The 16,899-nt window shown below is 41.8% G+C and overlaps 1 protein-coding gene across 1 annotated transcript in view; it reads left to right on the forward strand.

The window, feature by feature from the left end:
- The window catches only part of LOC135248637 (E3 ubiquitin-protein ligase rnf213-alpha-like), a 28,053-nt gene that overhangs the window by 11,047 nt on the left and 107 nt on the right, over positions 1-16,899 (forward strand). Inside the window, exons 9-25 of the mRNA XM_064323456.1 lie at positions 753-1,003; positions 2,113-2,337; positions 2,597-2,789; positions 3,279-3,334; positions 3,569-3,731; positions 4,278-4,436; positions 4,622-4,720; positions 6,122-6,244; positions 6,437-6,626; positions 6,975-7,148; positions 7,697-7,852; positions 8,028-8,641; positions 9,244-9,400; positions 12,103-12,320; positions 14,386-14,523; positions 14,967-15,152; positions 16,305-16,886. Coding sequence (XP_064179526.1) covers positions 753-1,003; positions 2,113-2,337; positions 2,597-2,789; positions 3,279-3,334; positions 3,569-3,731; positions 4,278-4,436; positions 4,622-4,720; positions 6,122-6,244; positions 6,437-6,626; positions 6,975-7,148; positions 7,697-7,852; positions 8,028-8,641; positions 9,244-9,400; positions 12,103-12,320; positions 14,386-14,523; positions 14,967-15,152; positions 16,305-16,886 — 3,684 coding nt within the window. The remainder of the gene's footprint in view (positions 1-752; positions 1,004-2,112; positions 2,338-2,596; positions 2,790-3,278; positions 3,335-3,568; positions 3,732-4,277; positions 4,437-4,621; positions 4,721-6,121; positions 6,245-6,436; positions 6,627-6,974; positions 7,149-7,696; positions 7,853-8,027; positions 8,642-9,243; positions 9,401-12,102; positions 12,321-14,385; positions 14,524-14,966; positions 15,153-16,304; positions 16,887-16,899) is intronic.

The raw sequence follows: 16,899 nt of genomic DNA on the forward strand, positions 1-16,899 counted from the left end.
TATGCTTCGCTAGCTAATACGATGTAACCATCCCCCCTTTGTTTGTAGAACACAAGGCTCATCATCATGGATGTTTTTTAATAAATGCTGACAAAAACTTTACAGTTACACAGAATATAAATGAAAGATGCTAAATATTTAATTGATGAGTAATACAGTACATAACTTAAGGTATGATTTTACCCAAAAATCTAACATAGCCTACCTGACACAAAATGACAACTGCAAATCCATGTTCCGGTGCCTGGATTCCAGTTGTTTCTGCGAATTGCAGCGACCCATCTGCTTCTCTTTTCTTTAGCTTTCGGCAGTCTGTAAAAAGATAGCTCCGATTTCTTATTGAATCTATTTGTACAGTCAATCGCACAACAGCTCTTTCCCATTTTAGATGTTTTTTTGTGTCTTCGATGCATTCAAGCTGAATGCTAACGCTGTCACTCATAGTCTTTATGCCACTCAGTGGGTGTAACCGCAGCACTTTCGCCTGCGGTGACATCATGTGCATACCCTCTATACTCTCAGCTGTGTGAGGTGTGTTCTGACACTGCAGATGCAAACCTGGACTTTATTTCAGCTGTATCTGAGTAAAATGTTTCTATTAGTGATGAAACAGAAAAGTGTTATTGTGGTCCATGTTTGGCTCCTGGGCCACCAGTTATATAGGTGTGGTATTAGCGATACATTTACATAACATCTTTTGAGCATACACATCAGGATTCTTACTCTGTGCCCCGTATGTTTTTGCTACCCAGGTGAAAGGGCTTTTGAGAGAATTCCTGCTGGAGAATATCGTCCCGCAGGAAGGAGGTGGAGAGAAGACATTCCTCAGAGACCCCCTGAAAGCGGGACTCATAACCATGCTGGTTTGGCAAGAGTACCTGGAGCTGCAGAGCACTGAACATCTCTCTTACATGTGTGACCTACTGTGCCTACCACAGAAGCCCAGAGAAGATTTCCATGTGTACTGGAGAGACCTCGCCAGTGGATTCCAGGATCCACGGTGGTGCGTGCTGACTACTGCGTTCTACTAAACTGTGTAGCACAGTATGTAATCACACACATATAACTGCAATAATGGCATGATTAAATGTGTAATCGCTCATGTGCAACTCCGATAGTCATGCAACTAAGCATGCAATTGCACACGTTAACTCTGAAAACTGCATGACTAAGCATGTAATCACACACGTTTAACTCAGGTAACTGCATGGTTAAGCGTGTAATTGCATGTAATGGTAAATGGTAAATGGACTGCATTTATATAGCGCTTTTATCCAAAGCGCTTTACAATTGATGCCTCTCATTCACCAGAGCAGTTAGAGGTTAGGGGTTAGGTGTCTTGCTCAAGGACACTTCAACATGCCCAGGGCGGGGTTTGAACCGGCAACCCTCCGACTGCCAGACAATCGGTCTTACCTCCTGAGCTATATCGCCCCACGTGCACTCACATAACTGCGTGACTAAACATGAAATTGCACACGTGTAACTCTGCTAAGTATAAATGCAATGATTCATTCATTCATGACTACAGTTAATTGCATGTTACTCCCATGGTGGTGCAGTGGTTAGCACTGTTGCCTCACAAGTAGGTTCCAAGTTTGAGTCCCGGCTGGCCCGGATCCTCTCTGCTGGAGAGTGCTCCCCTGGGGAGGGTGTAGACTACCACATGCCTCCTCCGATACATGTGGAGTCGCCAGCCGCTTCTTTTCACCTGACAGCGAGAAGTTTCACTGGGAGAGCGTAATGCATGCGGAGGTTCACACTATCTTCCCCAGATCCCCTCCCTGCTGAACAGGCTCCCTGACCAACCAGTAGGAGTCGCTAATGCAACGATCAGGACTCCTACCCTCACTGGCTTTCCACCCGCGAACACTGCCAACTGTGTTCGTAGGAACATCTGACCCAAGCCAGAAATACCACTTCTGGGGATTGCTCTAAATAGTTTTTTTTATCTATTTTTTATTTTTACATTTTTTGTGTGAAACGTCGTTTTTTTGTAAACATTTTTTAAAGGCCACTTATTTTAAATAATGAATCTTTTTTCCAGGATGTTGCTTGTGTAAATGAACTGAAATTAGTTTCATGTGATATGTTCTGCCTGCTTCTCCCCAGTGGGTTAATGGTGCAGAAGAGTCTAGAGTCATTCTGTGCCTTGGCACTGAAAGAGAAAGTGGAGAAGTGGATCCTGGTGCTCCCACTCCTGCATCTGCTGAGGGGCGACTGCAAACCCTTTGAGCCTCTTTCTCCTTCCCTAACTCCCTCCATGGGGTTCAATGCCTGGGCAGGCCTGAGGGAGATCACTCCATCTGAAATGCAGCCAAACTCACAGTATACAAGGTATAAGATGCATTTCCTTTGTGTCCTTATAGGCTTCATCTCCCAGGGAGTCTGATGCATTAGCTTGGAAGTGTTCACGTTTTACAAAAATTTTAAATCAAATAAGCATTCACAGAGTACACATTGCAACTGAGCAGAATTGCTCTACACGACAAATGAGGTCACAAGGTGTGTATCACGGTCTATGATTTATGTGTGTGCATGTATGTATGTGTGCATGTGTTTGTTTGTGTCTGTGTATATGTGTGTGCTTGTGTAGGGCTCTCATGAAAGTGATGGCAGAGCACACACACCTTGTGGAGGTGGACAGGCTCCTGTCCCGCTCGTGGTTGTATCTGCTGGGGGTGGAGGCTGTGAAGGAGTTCTGTTCTTTCGTTCCTGTGGACCTCCATGACGTCGTTCAGCGGCTGTTCTTTAGGCTGCAGGTTGAATTGTCTCTCTCCAAACATGAGGTGTGTGACCTGCCCTTTCCCCACTCCTGAAAAACCACCTCTCACTCTGGCCCACTGGTCCCCACAGCCCCCCGTCTCTGTGTCTTCTGTGATTATGTCTGCTGTTGTCCTACCCCCCCCCCCCCCCCCATAGTCCTGCACTCTGTATACACTGCTTGCTATTCCTACCTCTCGTAAATTTAAAATTTAGAATAAAATTTTTTATGATTCTCCCGAGAGTAGAGCAGTCCTGCTAGCAACCAGCAGAGCTAAAGGGTCATTTGCAGTGTGCCAAAGTTTTTCGTACATAGCTATGTATTAACATGGGTTTCCAAAGTACTGTACTAAAGCAGGATTTGCTGAATATTAAGTATAGGAAGGTCATTATTGCAGCGTGTGGTTGGGAATTCCATATCAGCTGTTCCCCAGCAAGTCTCCTGCTGATCCCGAAGTTCACTGTTGGTCATATAGTGTATATTAATATGGTGTGTATAAATGGTTATGTTACAGGCAGTGCAGAAGCTGCTGGTGTATCTCAGTCAGTCAGTTAAGGAACAGAAATTCAGGTAAGAAAGATCAGATTCAACCTGACTGTTCTCTCTCATTCTTATGAAGTTTCAGTAGCACCAGCAACTTCCTACATATGAAGTAATAAATACACGGAGCCTTCTCTCTCGCTCATGTGTTTCTCACACGTTCTTTAGAGGGCGGTACTGAAACTGCTCAGGAAGTGGTGCCACTTTTGGCGAGAGCACACCACTTCTGCAGTGTCATTCATCTTTGTTTCCGATCTTTTCCAGGTGTTATGACACTGGTTATGGGAAAGATTGCTTGACTGTGTCACTAAAACTTCTGGAGAGGATTTGCCAAGCTGCCATCGAGCAACGCTTCTACAAGCTCCCCACAGCATGTGTGACGCTTGTCTCTGCTGTAGCGGACTTCACTGCCAGCGTTCATGAGAAAGTACGAATATTTTTGGGCATTCCCGTAACCCCAACTCACATTTAACTTACATTTAGGCAGCTAGCAGGAGCTTATCCAGTGCACTTCGCACACCTAACAACTCAACTAACACTACATGGCTAACATCTTATCCGACGACAATTCCCTTAGTTAACAATCCATTTTGTTTTGTGAATTCCCCATGCTCAGTGCGCTGTCCATATTAAAAATCATGTCACGTTTGTAATTGATGATACAATTTATAACCCAATATCAATGACCTCATACACAGCCATACTGGGATTAGTACACAAATGCCTAATACAGTGAAATGCTGTGCAGACATGAACGACAAAAAGTATCACAAGTTTCTTGTTTGGAGGAGTGAAGACTAGTCAATGCAATGGCACAGGTGAAATATGTAAGGCACTGACAGTAATATACCATGTGTTTTACCTACCTATTACCTACCTTTAGATCTTCTGAAGTTCTGAAGCCATGTGCTGTAAATGCTGCTGTTCTTGGTGGTGTCTGACTGAAAAATGTGGTTTTCTGTGACTTTTTCAGCACTCTGAACAGAATGAGGCTCAGCTGAATTGCAGTACCAGAGAAGAGTTAGGAGAGATGCTTCAAATGATCAGGGACTGGATGAGGAAGACCTTTGACAACAAGCTGCTCCGCACGGTCACTCAGTCTAGCACTTTCATCTCCAGATGTGAAATAGAGGTAAGGTCCTATCGCAAGCATTCTGTGATCTTCAGTGAACTGATGTAATGTAGAATTGCATTACAAGAAACATGTTAATGGGTTTTAATAAGAATTCATTTGCTACATTTTTTATTTTTTGTCACACACTAATTTGTCTTTTCTTGACCTGTGACATTTTGGGTTAATTAAAGTGTGTGTTTCAGGCTTGGAACAACATCCTCTCACTCACCTTTGGTGGAGAAGAGTTCACAGAGATTTGGAGGACTACACTTCTAAATGATTTTGAAGGCAAACTGAAGCAGGTATTTTAAAAGATTACACTCACACACACATGTATATTACATTTATATTATATTGTAGATTATGTTGTGTTTAGATTTTGGCCTTAGAGAGGGAAACAGTAAATAAGAATGTGGCCTGGCCTCCCCATCATGGTAAATGGACTGCATTTATATAGCGCTTTTATCCAAAGCGCTTTATAATTGATGCCTCTCATTCGCCAGAGCAGTTAGGGGTTAGGGGTTAGGGGTTAGGTGTCTTGCTCAAGGACACTTCAACATGCCCAGGGCGGGGTTTGAACCGGCAACCCTCCAACTGCCAGACAATCGGTCTTACCTCCTGAGCTATGTCGCCATCACAAGCATCAAAGCAAATGTGATTGGGGAAATTTGAAATTCCACTGATACCCTAATCTAGGCTGACAATCTATGGGTCTCAGCTCCTAAGAAGAGACAAACCAGATGACACAGGACACCATATTGGGGGTCGGAGACCCTACATGCCTAACATTTCCCTTTCCCATGTCCTCTTTAAGTTTGAATGCAATCTTTAGGTCGGTCAGTCCTTGCCATAAATTAGTCTGACCCCCCTTCCTTTCTTCTATACCTTAACCCGGCATCACCCGATCAGGACAAACATCCTCAAGCTATGCTGGGTAAGGTATTTAAGATTGCCACAGGAGAACGTTGTTTGTGTTGCGTTGATGTCGGAGCCTTGAAGAAGTTTTACTCTTTTTATTTTGGTGGTGGTTCCTTGGTTGTGTGCTTTTAGCTGGTTATCCTGTGGCACTTATACTGGAAGTGGGTGATACTTTGGCAAGATCTGGTTGATCCGTTTCTCTTTCTCTCTCTCTTATCCGTTTCTCTCTCTCTCTGTTTTCTGGTATTTCTAGATTAGTTGTTTAATGTTATGTCTTCTGTTGTGTAATTCAGAAGTAGTGTGCCTGCATTCAATAAAGAATGTATGTTTTCAATTCATTAATATAATTGACTGCTTCTTATTGAATTCAATTATTTAATCTGAAAACCTGATGTACAGCTTGTTTTGACTTGTTGGTTGATTCCACCAGTTTTCTGTAGACTGACCTATCAAAGAATTCGGCGATTTAATTGATCATTCTAATTTTAAACATAATTATTAAATTAAATCTAATAAAATATATTTGACATGTAGGTTAAGTGAGGGGTTCTAGCATGCAATATCACTTGGTTCAGTATTCAGTGCTGAACATTTTAACAAGGACATTGACTGTTGGAACCGCTGGATTCAGAAAAGAAACATATTCTTAATTAATCCTTGCTTGTCCGACAATATCCATATATATATGTGCATCTATATGTACATATATACATGAACAGATTAACCTTGGTTAGTGTGAATTTACGAGGGCTCCTGTGCTTACTGTGCTAATTCTGGGCCCACAGGAGCGTAGCATGGACCAGATTGAAATCTACTGCAACCAGATTGAGGAAGTGAACAGGAAGTTCCCGACTTTAAGTGCATGTTTGGAGAAATGCGCCCTGGAGGGTATTACCTCTGTCTGCCAGGTGTGTGTGTGTATGTTTGAGAGTGTATGTATATGTGTGAGTGTGTGCATGAGTGTTTGAGAGTGTGTGTGTATATGTTTGAGTGTGTGCATGTGTTTGAGAGAGAGTGTGTGTGTGTATATGTTTGAGTGTGTGTGTTCTGGGGCTGATTCAGAGGCTGTGATGTGATCCTCCCTCTGTTTGTGAGTACAGGGCAGGGAGGAGCGCTCCCTCTTTGAACGGCTGAGGCGTCATGACTTCAGGAAGTTTGGGAAACTGGTGTCCGCCCTGGTCCTGCAGGCCTGGCCCCCTGACACCAGCGAGGGCTACCTGGAGGGGGAGGAGGCAGTCCTGGAACATCTCCTCACCTGGTCTATCACTAAGAACGTCTTCCAGCTGCAAGGTGCCTTTGAGCTGTGGGTGGAGCCAGAGACCAGGCCTAGGGGTTGCTAAGACATGGCAGACAGTGTAGTCTGGACAGGAGTTAGGTCTGGAGCTTAAGGCTCATAAACACAGTGATACATGCAGGTTCATTCCCAGGCAGGCCACAAGAAACAATCAAATTCCTTCAAAGCAATTTCACTTCATTTTCCTTCACAGTCCAAGTCTGAACTGACAACATCCCCCAGTCAGTATCTACTCGGTGGTCCAGGTCTTTGTCTCTCAACTGAGATCATCCCAGTCGGAATGGTCCAGAGCTTTGTCTCTAAACTGAGATCATCCCCCAGTCAGTTCTTTTCCTTCGTTTCAGGCACAGATGGAAAGCTCACCAAAGAGCTCACCGACTGTGCCAGGGAACGAATGGCTGTTGCGACGTCCACGTTTAGCAAAGTCTCAAATAAGTTCCTCACAGGAAACATCAAGATGAGGAGTCTCAACCGGATCCTCAAGAACAAAGACGCCTTTCTGGAGCTTCTGAAAATAGGTACTCAAGTGGTTTTAAAAAAAATCCATTTAACATTTATCTAATCTAATGTTTGCTCTGTCCACAAATGCACCTGAGTCATATTTCATTACAGTAATGAAAGGAATTGTACAGGCTACTGGGGGGCTCATCCTGTTAAGATCCTGGGTATTAGACTGGGCCAATGCCAAATGTGGCGGCAGCTCCCCCTTTGGTCATTCAGGAGTCTGCAGTCTGTCCTCCTCTGACTCAGTGACTGTGCAGCTCTGCTGGTGGACTGCAGTCATAAAACGTGGTGGTTTGCAGAACTGGGGACCACAACTATGACTCAGCACTCCAAATCTGGAGATAAGATAAAGCTGCGTTAAAATAAATTATTATTAATGATTGATGCTTGTAATGTGACTTGGAGAAAACAGTAATATAAATCCTATATATCCACGGTGATATAAAGGAGGCTTTATGTTGTGACTGAAGGACATACAATTCTGCAAATGCAAGAAGATTGTCATGTCTAATAGTAAGAAATGCTGTGAATGAGTATTTAAATGTGATGTTCTTCTGTGCAGATGGTCTGTCTATGAATGAGAGGTGCAGAAACTCTGCAGCCATGATGAATAGGCTTATGAAGTTCAGGGAGGATGAAGTTAAGAGCATCTACCATGAGAGGGCGCTGTTGCACAACCTGCTGGAAGTGTGCCAGAAACTACAGGAGTACATCACCGGTGTGTGTCAGCGTGTTTGCATGTGTGTCAGCATGCATCTGTGTGTTCCTGTGTGTGCGTGTGCATGTGTGTAAATATTATAGCACTAATTGGAAAGTTTTAATGTGTTTTCTTTAGCAACATGTTGTGGTTAGGTTTAATGCTGAGTTTCAGCTCAATGTTATGTGGATTTTAGTTGATCTGGAGGACCTGGAGAGCAAACTCGGAGTGACAGTGGAGGAGAAGACACTGGACGATTTCATGGAGGTCCATCAGCTTGACAATATATCCTCTGAGAAATTAGGCGTGGTCACGTGCTTTGAGCTCCCGCCAGGCATGCGAGAGATGGCGGAGGCCCTGCACATGTTCAGGGACAGCTTCATCTTCAACATGTGCTGGAAGAACCAGGCGAAAGCGCTGTCACGCAGTGATGACATCACGGGTGAGATGGGAGCAGCACCTGTGATACGGGCCTCCCTCCATGAGATTCACAAGGAGGTTTTTCAGCCCTGTTACTATAGATACAGAGAAATCTACAACAACTTGAGAAGCGGTGGGCTCACCTTACAGGAAGTGGACGACATCTTTGAGGACTACAAGGACAAATATGATGATCTGACCAATGACCTGCAGATCATGTGTGGGATTGAGTCGTCAAAGGATAAACACTGGATAGATAGGCGGGTGCAACAAATCGAACAGTACCACGAGCTCCACCTGGCACTGGAATCTGCCATGGTCATCATGGATGTCAAACAGTTACTCTGCCTTCAAGGAGACTTTCACATCGTGGACACTCTGCTTGGTGCTGTGAGTCATCATGATTTTTCAATATTTCAGTTAAAACAATCCAAAATCCTAAATTGCCTCATAGTACTTTCACAAAGCAAGAGGCTTTTGAATATTTTGTCTTCACCTCAGATTTCTTTTTGTTAATGTTTTTAAAATTTCTTTTAAATATATTTGAGGTACGAATGCTTCAGGAATGGAGGCTGTTTGGAGCTCTGTACAGTGACAGTCATTTTTTTTTCTGTTCATTCATTATATCAAACACCTTAAGTTGATTTGGTGTTTTTAGCATTAATGCTCGAGTCCCTTTGGTGAATTTTAGTAGCATTTCATGTCTTTTTTCCCATAGAATCAATGACTCATTTTCTCTTACTGATTATTTTAACATCAGTGATAAGGAACTTCATAAGGCATTACTGAACCCCCTGTTTCATACCTGTTTAGCTCTTTGATGAGTAAATATTTCTGAAGCTTTTCCTACGATGACTAACAGTCCCAACAGTATAGGTTAACAATGAAAGTACTTCAAATATTATAACTAATTTGTTTTGTGCCCATCATGATTATTACCTTTGTTATACAGTTAAATTTATTTCCTAATACAAAGTGTATTCTGTATCCAGACTGACGCAGAGTTCAAGAGAAAAACTCTGGATCGCATTGACAATGACCTGATTAAAGTGAAGAAGGAGGTGGCCATGACTGAGGAGCAGAGACTGTGTCTCCAGGAGCTCTACCTCAGGAAAAACTTCATCATGTGGTTGAAAGAGGCTCTGCAAGGTGAGAGAGAAGCAGAGAGTGTCACAGTTCCTCATGTCAGCCACTAGATGCTGCCTGTTACCCTTGTTTCCTTGTGTTTTGGTCTTTCTCTTTATTGTTATACTGGTAGTTCTAGTGTGTAATGTGTATTTAAGTTCCCTGTTTCGCATGTCCTTGCTTGGTCTTTCTGTGATCTCTGGTCTCCTGTGTATTTGTCTAGTGTTTATATTTGTTTCTCTAGTTTATTAATTTATCCTGTGTTACCTCCTGGATAGTATTTTTTTCTAGAGTCTTAAAGGAGTACCATGGTGGTTGAACGTGACACTTCCCAGTTGTCTTCAGGCAACAACAAAACAAATGTGCATAATTTTTTTATTCTTCAGTCATTTCAATGTACTTTAAAACGTATTTTTCTAAGCCTAAATTTCCCACTATAAAAATTCACCCGAACCGTCTGGGCGTGGTAATGAGAACTGTCAGTTAGCTATGATTGACAGACCGTTCCCCGTTACTATAGCTACCCCCATGATACGCGCTCTCTTTGGGAGACTGAATTTTCACAAGCTAGCTAGCTTAGTAGTATATCAAGTATCGATAGATAGCTAAGGTAAGGACGTTGACTTGTATCCAGTTACAATTTTTGCTATCTAGCTAGCCAAGTTAAGATAAAAGCACAACTATAACGTCCTCATAAAGCGAACTAGCAAGCTAACGTTATCGATAACATTGCCTTATGAAAGCAAACCTCCTAGCTAGCTAACGTTAGCTAGCTAGCTAAATGAATATAACCAGAAATAATCTAAAGGAACTCTAATTTAAGTGAACCTAACGTTATTCAAATATTTGCATTGTCTGAACAGCAGGACTGTGTGTCCTGTCAGATTTCTTTACGGGGCGTGGAAATAGGAGTGGTTACTGTATTCGTGACGTAGAAAAATGACAACTTTCTCAACCGGTTGAAAATGGGACGATGAATTTAAAACGCATATTTCTCCAAAAATACAGAACGGACATATTTAATACTTTGCTCATTGTGTTTCTTCAATGCCTCTTGTGCAAATAGCACATAAAACAGAGAAAGTGTGAAAATCACCATGGTACTCCTTTAAATACAGCTTAAAACAAAAATACATCTGAGTTCCTCTTGGGTCCCCCTCTTGATGCTTGTTACTCTTGACTCTATACATAAATATATTCTCCATACATAAATATATGAACACCATTGTGCAGTATTAACCCTTTAACACAGACAGTATACCACTATGGGTATAAACTGTATTATATTTCCTGTTGTTCATCTGTAATGTTCTATGAGGACATAAAAATATTTGAGAATGGTAACAAGGCCATTCAGCTAAGCCTGGCCATTTACACACAAACTTGAGGGTATCCAACACTGTGTCAAGCCTAGACTTGAACACCTTAAGGGTCTCTGCCTCAGCTACATGATTTGACAGAGTGTTGCACACATTAATAAATTCTGTGCAGATACTTTCTGTTACCTTTAGCTAATTTTCAGCTATGGACCCCTGCTCTGTTGGAAGAAGTCAACCTGAAAAACCTTGTTTAGTTCCTGAGTTTCCTTTTACCAAGCTGAAGAGATTAAGTATCTTTATTCTACATTTAGACTATATTTCTGGCCATGTTTGGATATGATCCAAATCTGTTTTGTCTGACTGTCCAAACACTATCTCACAGTTGAATTGTATGTATCCGTGTGTGTTCAGATGCACTGGCTGTGTCCCAATACAAAGTCAACTGCCTTAGAAGTCAGCAATTTCACTATTTTTACAATCTTTCGCCCTTTGTCCTTTGTAGGCATGTCCCAAACCGAAGTCATCAAAAAAAATGCATCCTTCTAAGGTGCCTTATTTTGCTTAAATCTGAAGGCAATGTCTGATCCATCCTTCAGCTGGAAGACTATCCCATGGGTCTTTGCGATTTCCTCAAATTTCTCACTTCCGTTAAATTAATGGCAGCTCAGACCAGCGAGGTGGTGGAAATGTGAATATACAGTGAACTCAATAATTTGTCGCAGTCACATCTAAAAGTACATTTTAATTATTTAATGCACTGGAATAATGTATTTTATGTTTTTAAGGCTCAGACAGTTTCCCCCGAACTAGCCAGCTAACTTGCTAGTAATCACATTACTTCCAGCTAGCTATCTATTTAGTTATCTGAACGTGAAACTAATTTTAGTTTTCCCTTAAATAGAGAATCAGAACAACTGTGGCTACAATGACAGAATCAGTATTTATTTGCGTTGAGTGTGTCTTAGAAAGTTAAAGCTGTCAGCTGTAACAGTAAACACTGATCTTGTGTTGGTTTTGTGAACTCTCTCAAATTTTTTGCTCGTTGAGGTTCCTTTACCATTAAGATGCTACCTTTAGAGGGAGCTGCCTTCTAAGGATGCAAGCAGCGAGGCAGCTGCCTTTGTACTGGGACATAGCCACCATGTTCTGAAATGTAGTGTTTGCCCAAAATGAAGAGTCATACAAAGGGAGAATGACATATGACATAGAAAAAGTTCTTGAATGCAAAAAAATATGATCTGTGCATCCACATCTATGCTGGTGACATCCAGAGATATGGAACTGAAACACAATGGGACACAACACACAAATGTGGTTAACTGACAAATGTAAAGAATCGTGACAGTCTAAATGTAGCCTTAAGTCTTAAACTGGAAAACAGATGTTATTCTTGCCTTGGTTGTGCAGATCTGAATGAGCTGAAGGTCTTTGTGGACCTGGCCTCCATCTCAGCCGGAGAGAATGACCTGGATGTGGATCGCGTGGCCTGTTTCCATGATGCTGTACTGGGATACTCGTCTGTGCTGTACGAGCTGAAGCCAGATGCTGGATTCCGGGCCTTCAGGAAGGCCCTTGGGAAACTGTGGAAGGCTCTCAACAATGACCGCCACCTTCCCAAGAAGCTGGTGAGAATCTCTCGGCCTTTTCCATCCCTGAGGGGAAGGTACAGTCAAGGCAAACGCCAAAAAATCTTAAACAATCTTAATTTTTGGGCCTCTACTTCAAATCTTATTTCCACTACTTTTTTTGCTAAATAAGACAGAAGGAGGCAAGACAGTTTTACTCTCTCATGATTTGCCAATTGTGTAAGACGAAATGGTATTTTCACCATATATTTTCATGCACCTGAGCAGTTCGGTAATTTTGTGACTCGCCATGCTGGGGGTGTAAACAGTCAATATTGCATGGTGCAGTGCAATTTTGGCAGCTCATTGGAATTCTCAGGTCAGTTCAGTCTGTCAACTGTACCATTTGCTATAGCACAGACCAACGTCCAGCAAATTGCTAATTTCGGAGCTTTACCATGCAATGCGCGCATGTTTCGTTGCCTATTCAAAGGAAATCAACAGTTTTTGTGGATAATTTGCTGTTCAATTTGACTTCGATATAAATCACAGAAGCAGGAAAAATATATACTTCACATTTATTGTTCATTGTCTTTTTTCTTTTTTATAATTTTAATTCCCGTGTTTATTTCCATTTTTTATTGTTTTTATACTGCATCGTGGTCCTGTATTTCGTTTTTTTCATACACCCATCTGTAACGAGAAGAATGACAATAAACAAAACTTGAACAATCTTTTCATTTTAATTGACTGTAATTAAAAGTATAGCAACCGTAATGGCACAAATTACGGATAGACTGCCTTTATAAACAGAGTTTGGTGATTAATGCAATATTTTGCAAGAATCTCTCGCTGTTCCAGTCTCTTTTTGCATAATGTAATACTGTATGCAATAAATGTTATATCAACATAAAACAAAAATGTAGAAAAGGTTTGCATTTAAGTGAAACAAGTAATAATCATTACAAATAAACATTATATCTTACTGGTGGAAATGTTAAAATCAGCTTGAACTAGTATAGCTTTGTCCAGTATTTTTCTACATAAAAGAATAATATTCGGTTGAGGGAAAAAAAACAAAAACAAAACTATTTTCTGACATGTATACTTTATTTTAAATTACTGATGATCACAGGATGTCAATGCCACTTATGGGCAAGAAGATATATAGGGGAGAACCAGCAGAATTTTCCCTTTTTACTGAATTATTTAGAAGCAATGTGATCAAAAGCTGTGAAATTACACGCCAAAAAGCATACACATATCTGCTACAATATATCACACTAGGTTTGAGGTGCTTACAAATGGTTCTTGTACAATTAAAAAAAAAAATGTTAACACACTCTGATGTTACAACTGCGAAGAATGCGTGGCAGTTAGAACAGGTAGTGAAAAATAGCTCCATAAATCGTTAATATCTGCAACATTTATGGAACAAAACACGGTTGGTTCTAAAGAGCATGCTGTGCATGTATGTTTTAACCAGCAACCAATTAGGAAGGTCATGTACGTTTTCATTTATTGGTTTTGTCGTGTTTTAAATACACTTATTTTGTCTATGTAGTCCACTCAGTAAGGAAGAGTAAAGAAACCTTTCAGCCAATCTTGATTTTCTGTAGGCTTTACATCATTTGTTGGCCAGTTACTAATCATGTGTGAGGTACAAACCATGTTTTACCTCTTTTATACCGGCCTGTTCTATGCACTACGTGACACTGATTCCAGAAAATAAAGCCCTAGAACTCTCAGTCCAGACTAAAACATTTTTTCCACTGGTTTTTTCCAGGAATGGTTGTTATGTTGTTTTAAGTGCATTTCAGACACTTAAAAATAAGACAATTTCCAGAGTTGGGTTGGGTTGTACACATTAATGTTCGAGTGCTAAAGGGTAAACCACCAAGATTGATTGCGCATGATTCATATTTGAGGACTGAATCAATACAAGCTACATGGGAAATAAGACTGGAACCAAAAAGAAGAAAAAACATCCAGACGATTAAAAAACAGTGCAAGAAAGAAAGAAAAATACTGAGAATTTTATTATTTTTTAAAAACTTTTGAAGATTTTAGTTTTTTATTCTATTTATTTTGCCTCCTGAAATGTGTTTGATCACCTGTGTTTCAGCGAGACACAGCACGTCACCTGGAGTGGCTGAAGACAGTGAAAGAGAGCCACGGCTCAGTGGAGCTGTCTTCTCTCTCCCTCGCCTCTGCCATCAACAAGAAAGGCCTCTACATTATCCGTGCGCAAAACCAGAAAAAGGTAAGGGTGCATAGTACAGTTGGAGTCAATTCAATCTGCAGGTTTAACTCCAATACTGAAGAGCTGCAGTGTCTGCAGGTTTAACTCCAGTACTGAAGAGCTGCTGTGTCTGCAGGTTTAACTCCAATACTGAAGAGCTGCAGTGTCTGCAGGTTTAACTCCAGTACTGAAGAGCTGCAGTGTCTGCAGGTTTAACTCCAGTACTGAAGAGCTGCAGTGTCTGCAGGTTTAACTCCAGTCCTGGAGGGTCAAAGTGTCTGCAGGTTTAACTCCAGTCCTGGAGGGCTGCAGTGTTTGCAGGTTTAACTCCTACTGGACTGGACTTTCAGATGCCAGGTCTACAGTCTGTCTGTCATATAAGATTGTTAGTTAAACCCTCTGGAAATGCGGATAAAGTGAATCACCTGGGATCACCTGCTTACTTGCCACTGTCACTCTGGTAGCTGACCTTGGACACGACCCTGAAGCTGGAGATCTTGGAGGGGCACACGGAGCAGTCACAGCAGCAGGAGGTGCGGGGGATGCGCTCCTACTCCCTGGAGGACCTTCAGGAGCTTCTGAACAAGCTGATGCTGATTTCAGGGAGAGGAGACCAAGGGCAGAAAGAAGAGGTTGACCACTTTTCTGAGGTATGGTTCTGGTGGGGAGAGGTGAACTACTTTCTGTAGTACAGTTCAGGTGGGGAAAGGTCAACCATTTGCTGTGGTATGGTTCTGGAAGGGAGAGGTTGACCACTTTCTGAGGTACAGTTCTGGTGGGGAGAGGTCAAATAGATTTCTGAAGTTCAGTTCTCAATGTTAGAGGTCAGTTGGTTTTTGAAATATAGTTCTCCAGGGAAGAGACCAACCACTTTCTGGAGGTTTCATCATCGTATAAGATGAGCAGCATTATCACTGGACACAAAAAACACGTGCAAATATTTGTACTGTGAAGACACAGAACTGAAACTCTCTTTCAGTAAAAAATATCAAACAAGCACGCATTACACTGCTGTCTGAGGGAAGGAGTTTGAGATATCTGTCTGCAGTCACGGAGGGTCAGCACTGACACTGGACTCATGAATCTCCTGGATTGTCTTCTGCTGCCAATCTCACACTAACTTAACATAAAGAAAAGAACTGACACAATTACTGATAGGTCACAAATGCTTGAACCCTTGCTAATATGATGTTTACATTACTCTTTTACATTTTAATGGGACAATATTTCTATTTCAAATCCTATAAAATACTATAAAATAGTGCTTGGGAAAATATATTCGCGCTTGGGAAAATATGAAATACATATTATTTTGAAAGTGACAATAAGAGAGAGAGAGAGAGAAAGGAAAGCAACCTAAATGAAACAAACATTTAAATTGTTTACCATATGAATATGAAATTCTAATAATTGTCAGGTAAATATGAACTAAAGCCCTAAAATTCAGAATCATCAATAAACATAAACAATAATGCATTGTTAAATTGTGCAGGAAAGACGAGGTTTCCAATAACACCCACAAAACAATATGCTATTTAGTGGCTTAATCGACTAAGCAGCAACTTACTATTGACACGCGCTGATCCTCTTAAGCAATAAACTGCTAATATTTAACATATGATAAGTAAATGCATTTGAGCAATTTGACTTGTGACCTGGTCATTTTGACCCATACAGGGAAAAGGAGCCTTTCTAGTGCTGGTCAAAATGACCGTCTGACTGGCGCCTTCCTAACACTATGTCAGAAAGTTTAGACAGAGGTCTTTCAAATGTAAAGCATGTTTGGTCATGTTTTCTCTCAGGTCTTCTCCAGTGTCCAGAGGATGGCACTAGCTTTTATCGAACTTCATGCTGCAGGAAACCCCCTGTTCCAGCGCTGGGAAGCTAAAATCAGCTGCCAACCAAACAGCGAGGCCAGCATTGTCATGGACTTTCACCTTGGCAGTGGCCAGGGCGTGGGCAAGGTTGTGGTGGAGGGTGACATGCTGGAGCAGCTGCCAGAACTGTGCAGGAAGATGGAGCAATATCTGTCTACCTGGAAGGACTTCATGAACGAGCAGAGGTCCATGCATTATTATCTCAACTACTACACAGCAGAGCAGGTAGTGTACCTGTGCGATCGGCTGAGCTCAGGGACGCAGACTCCAACGTTGGATGGTCAGGTGGTGACCATGCTCTCCTTCATCAGACCCGGCTGCGACGCTCAGGGTTTGAGGGAGATGCTGCGTGTGTTCTGGGGTGATTTCCATGGCAGAGATGCATTGCAGGACCAACGAGATGAGGTTGACTTTCAAACGTTTGCGGAGGAGGAGGAGATGTGGGAGGAGGAAGAGGAGGAGGTGTGGGAGGAGGAAGAGAACCCATTGGAGGAGGAAGAGCAGGGGGTGTTGGAGGAGG

The sequence above is a fragment of the Anguilla rostrata genome, chromosome 2 (assembly GCF_018555375.3).
Source record: "Anguilla rostrata isolate EN2019 chromosome 2, ASM1855537v3, whole genome shotgun sequence".
NCBI classification, from domain to species: Eukaryota; Metazoa; Chordata; class Actinopteri; order Anguilliformes; family Anguillidae; genus Anguilla; species Anguilla rostrata.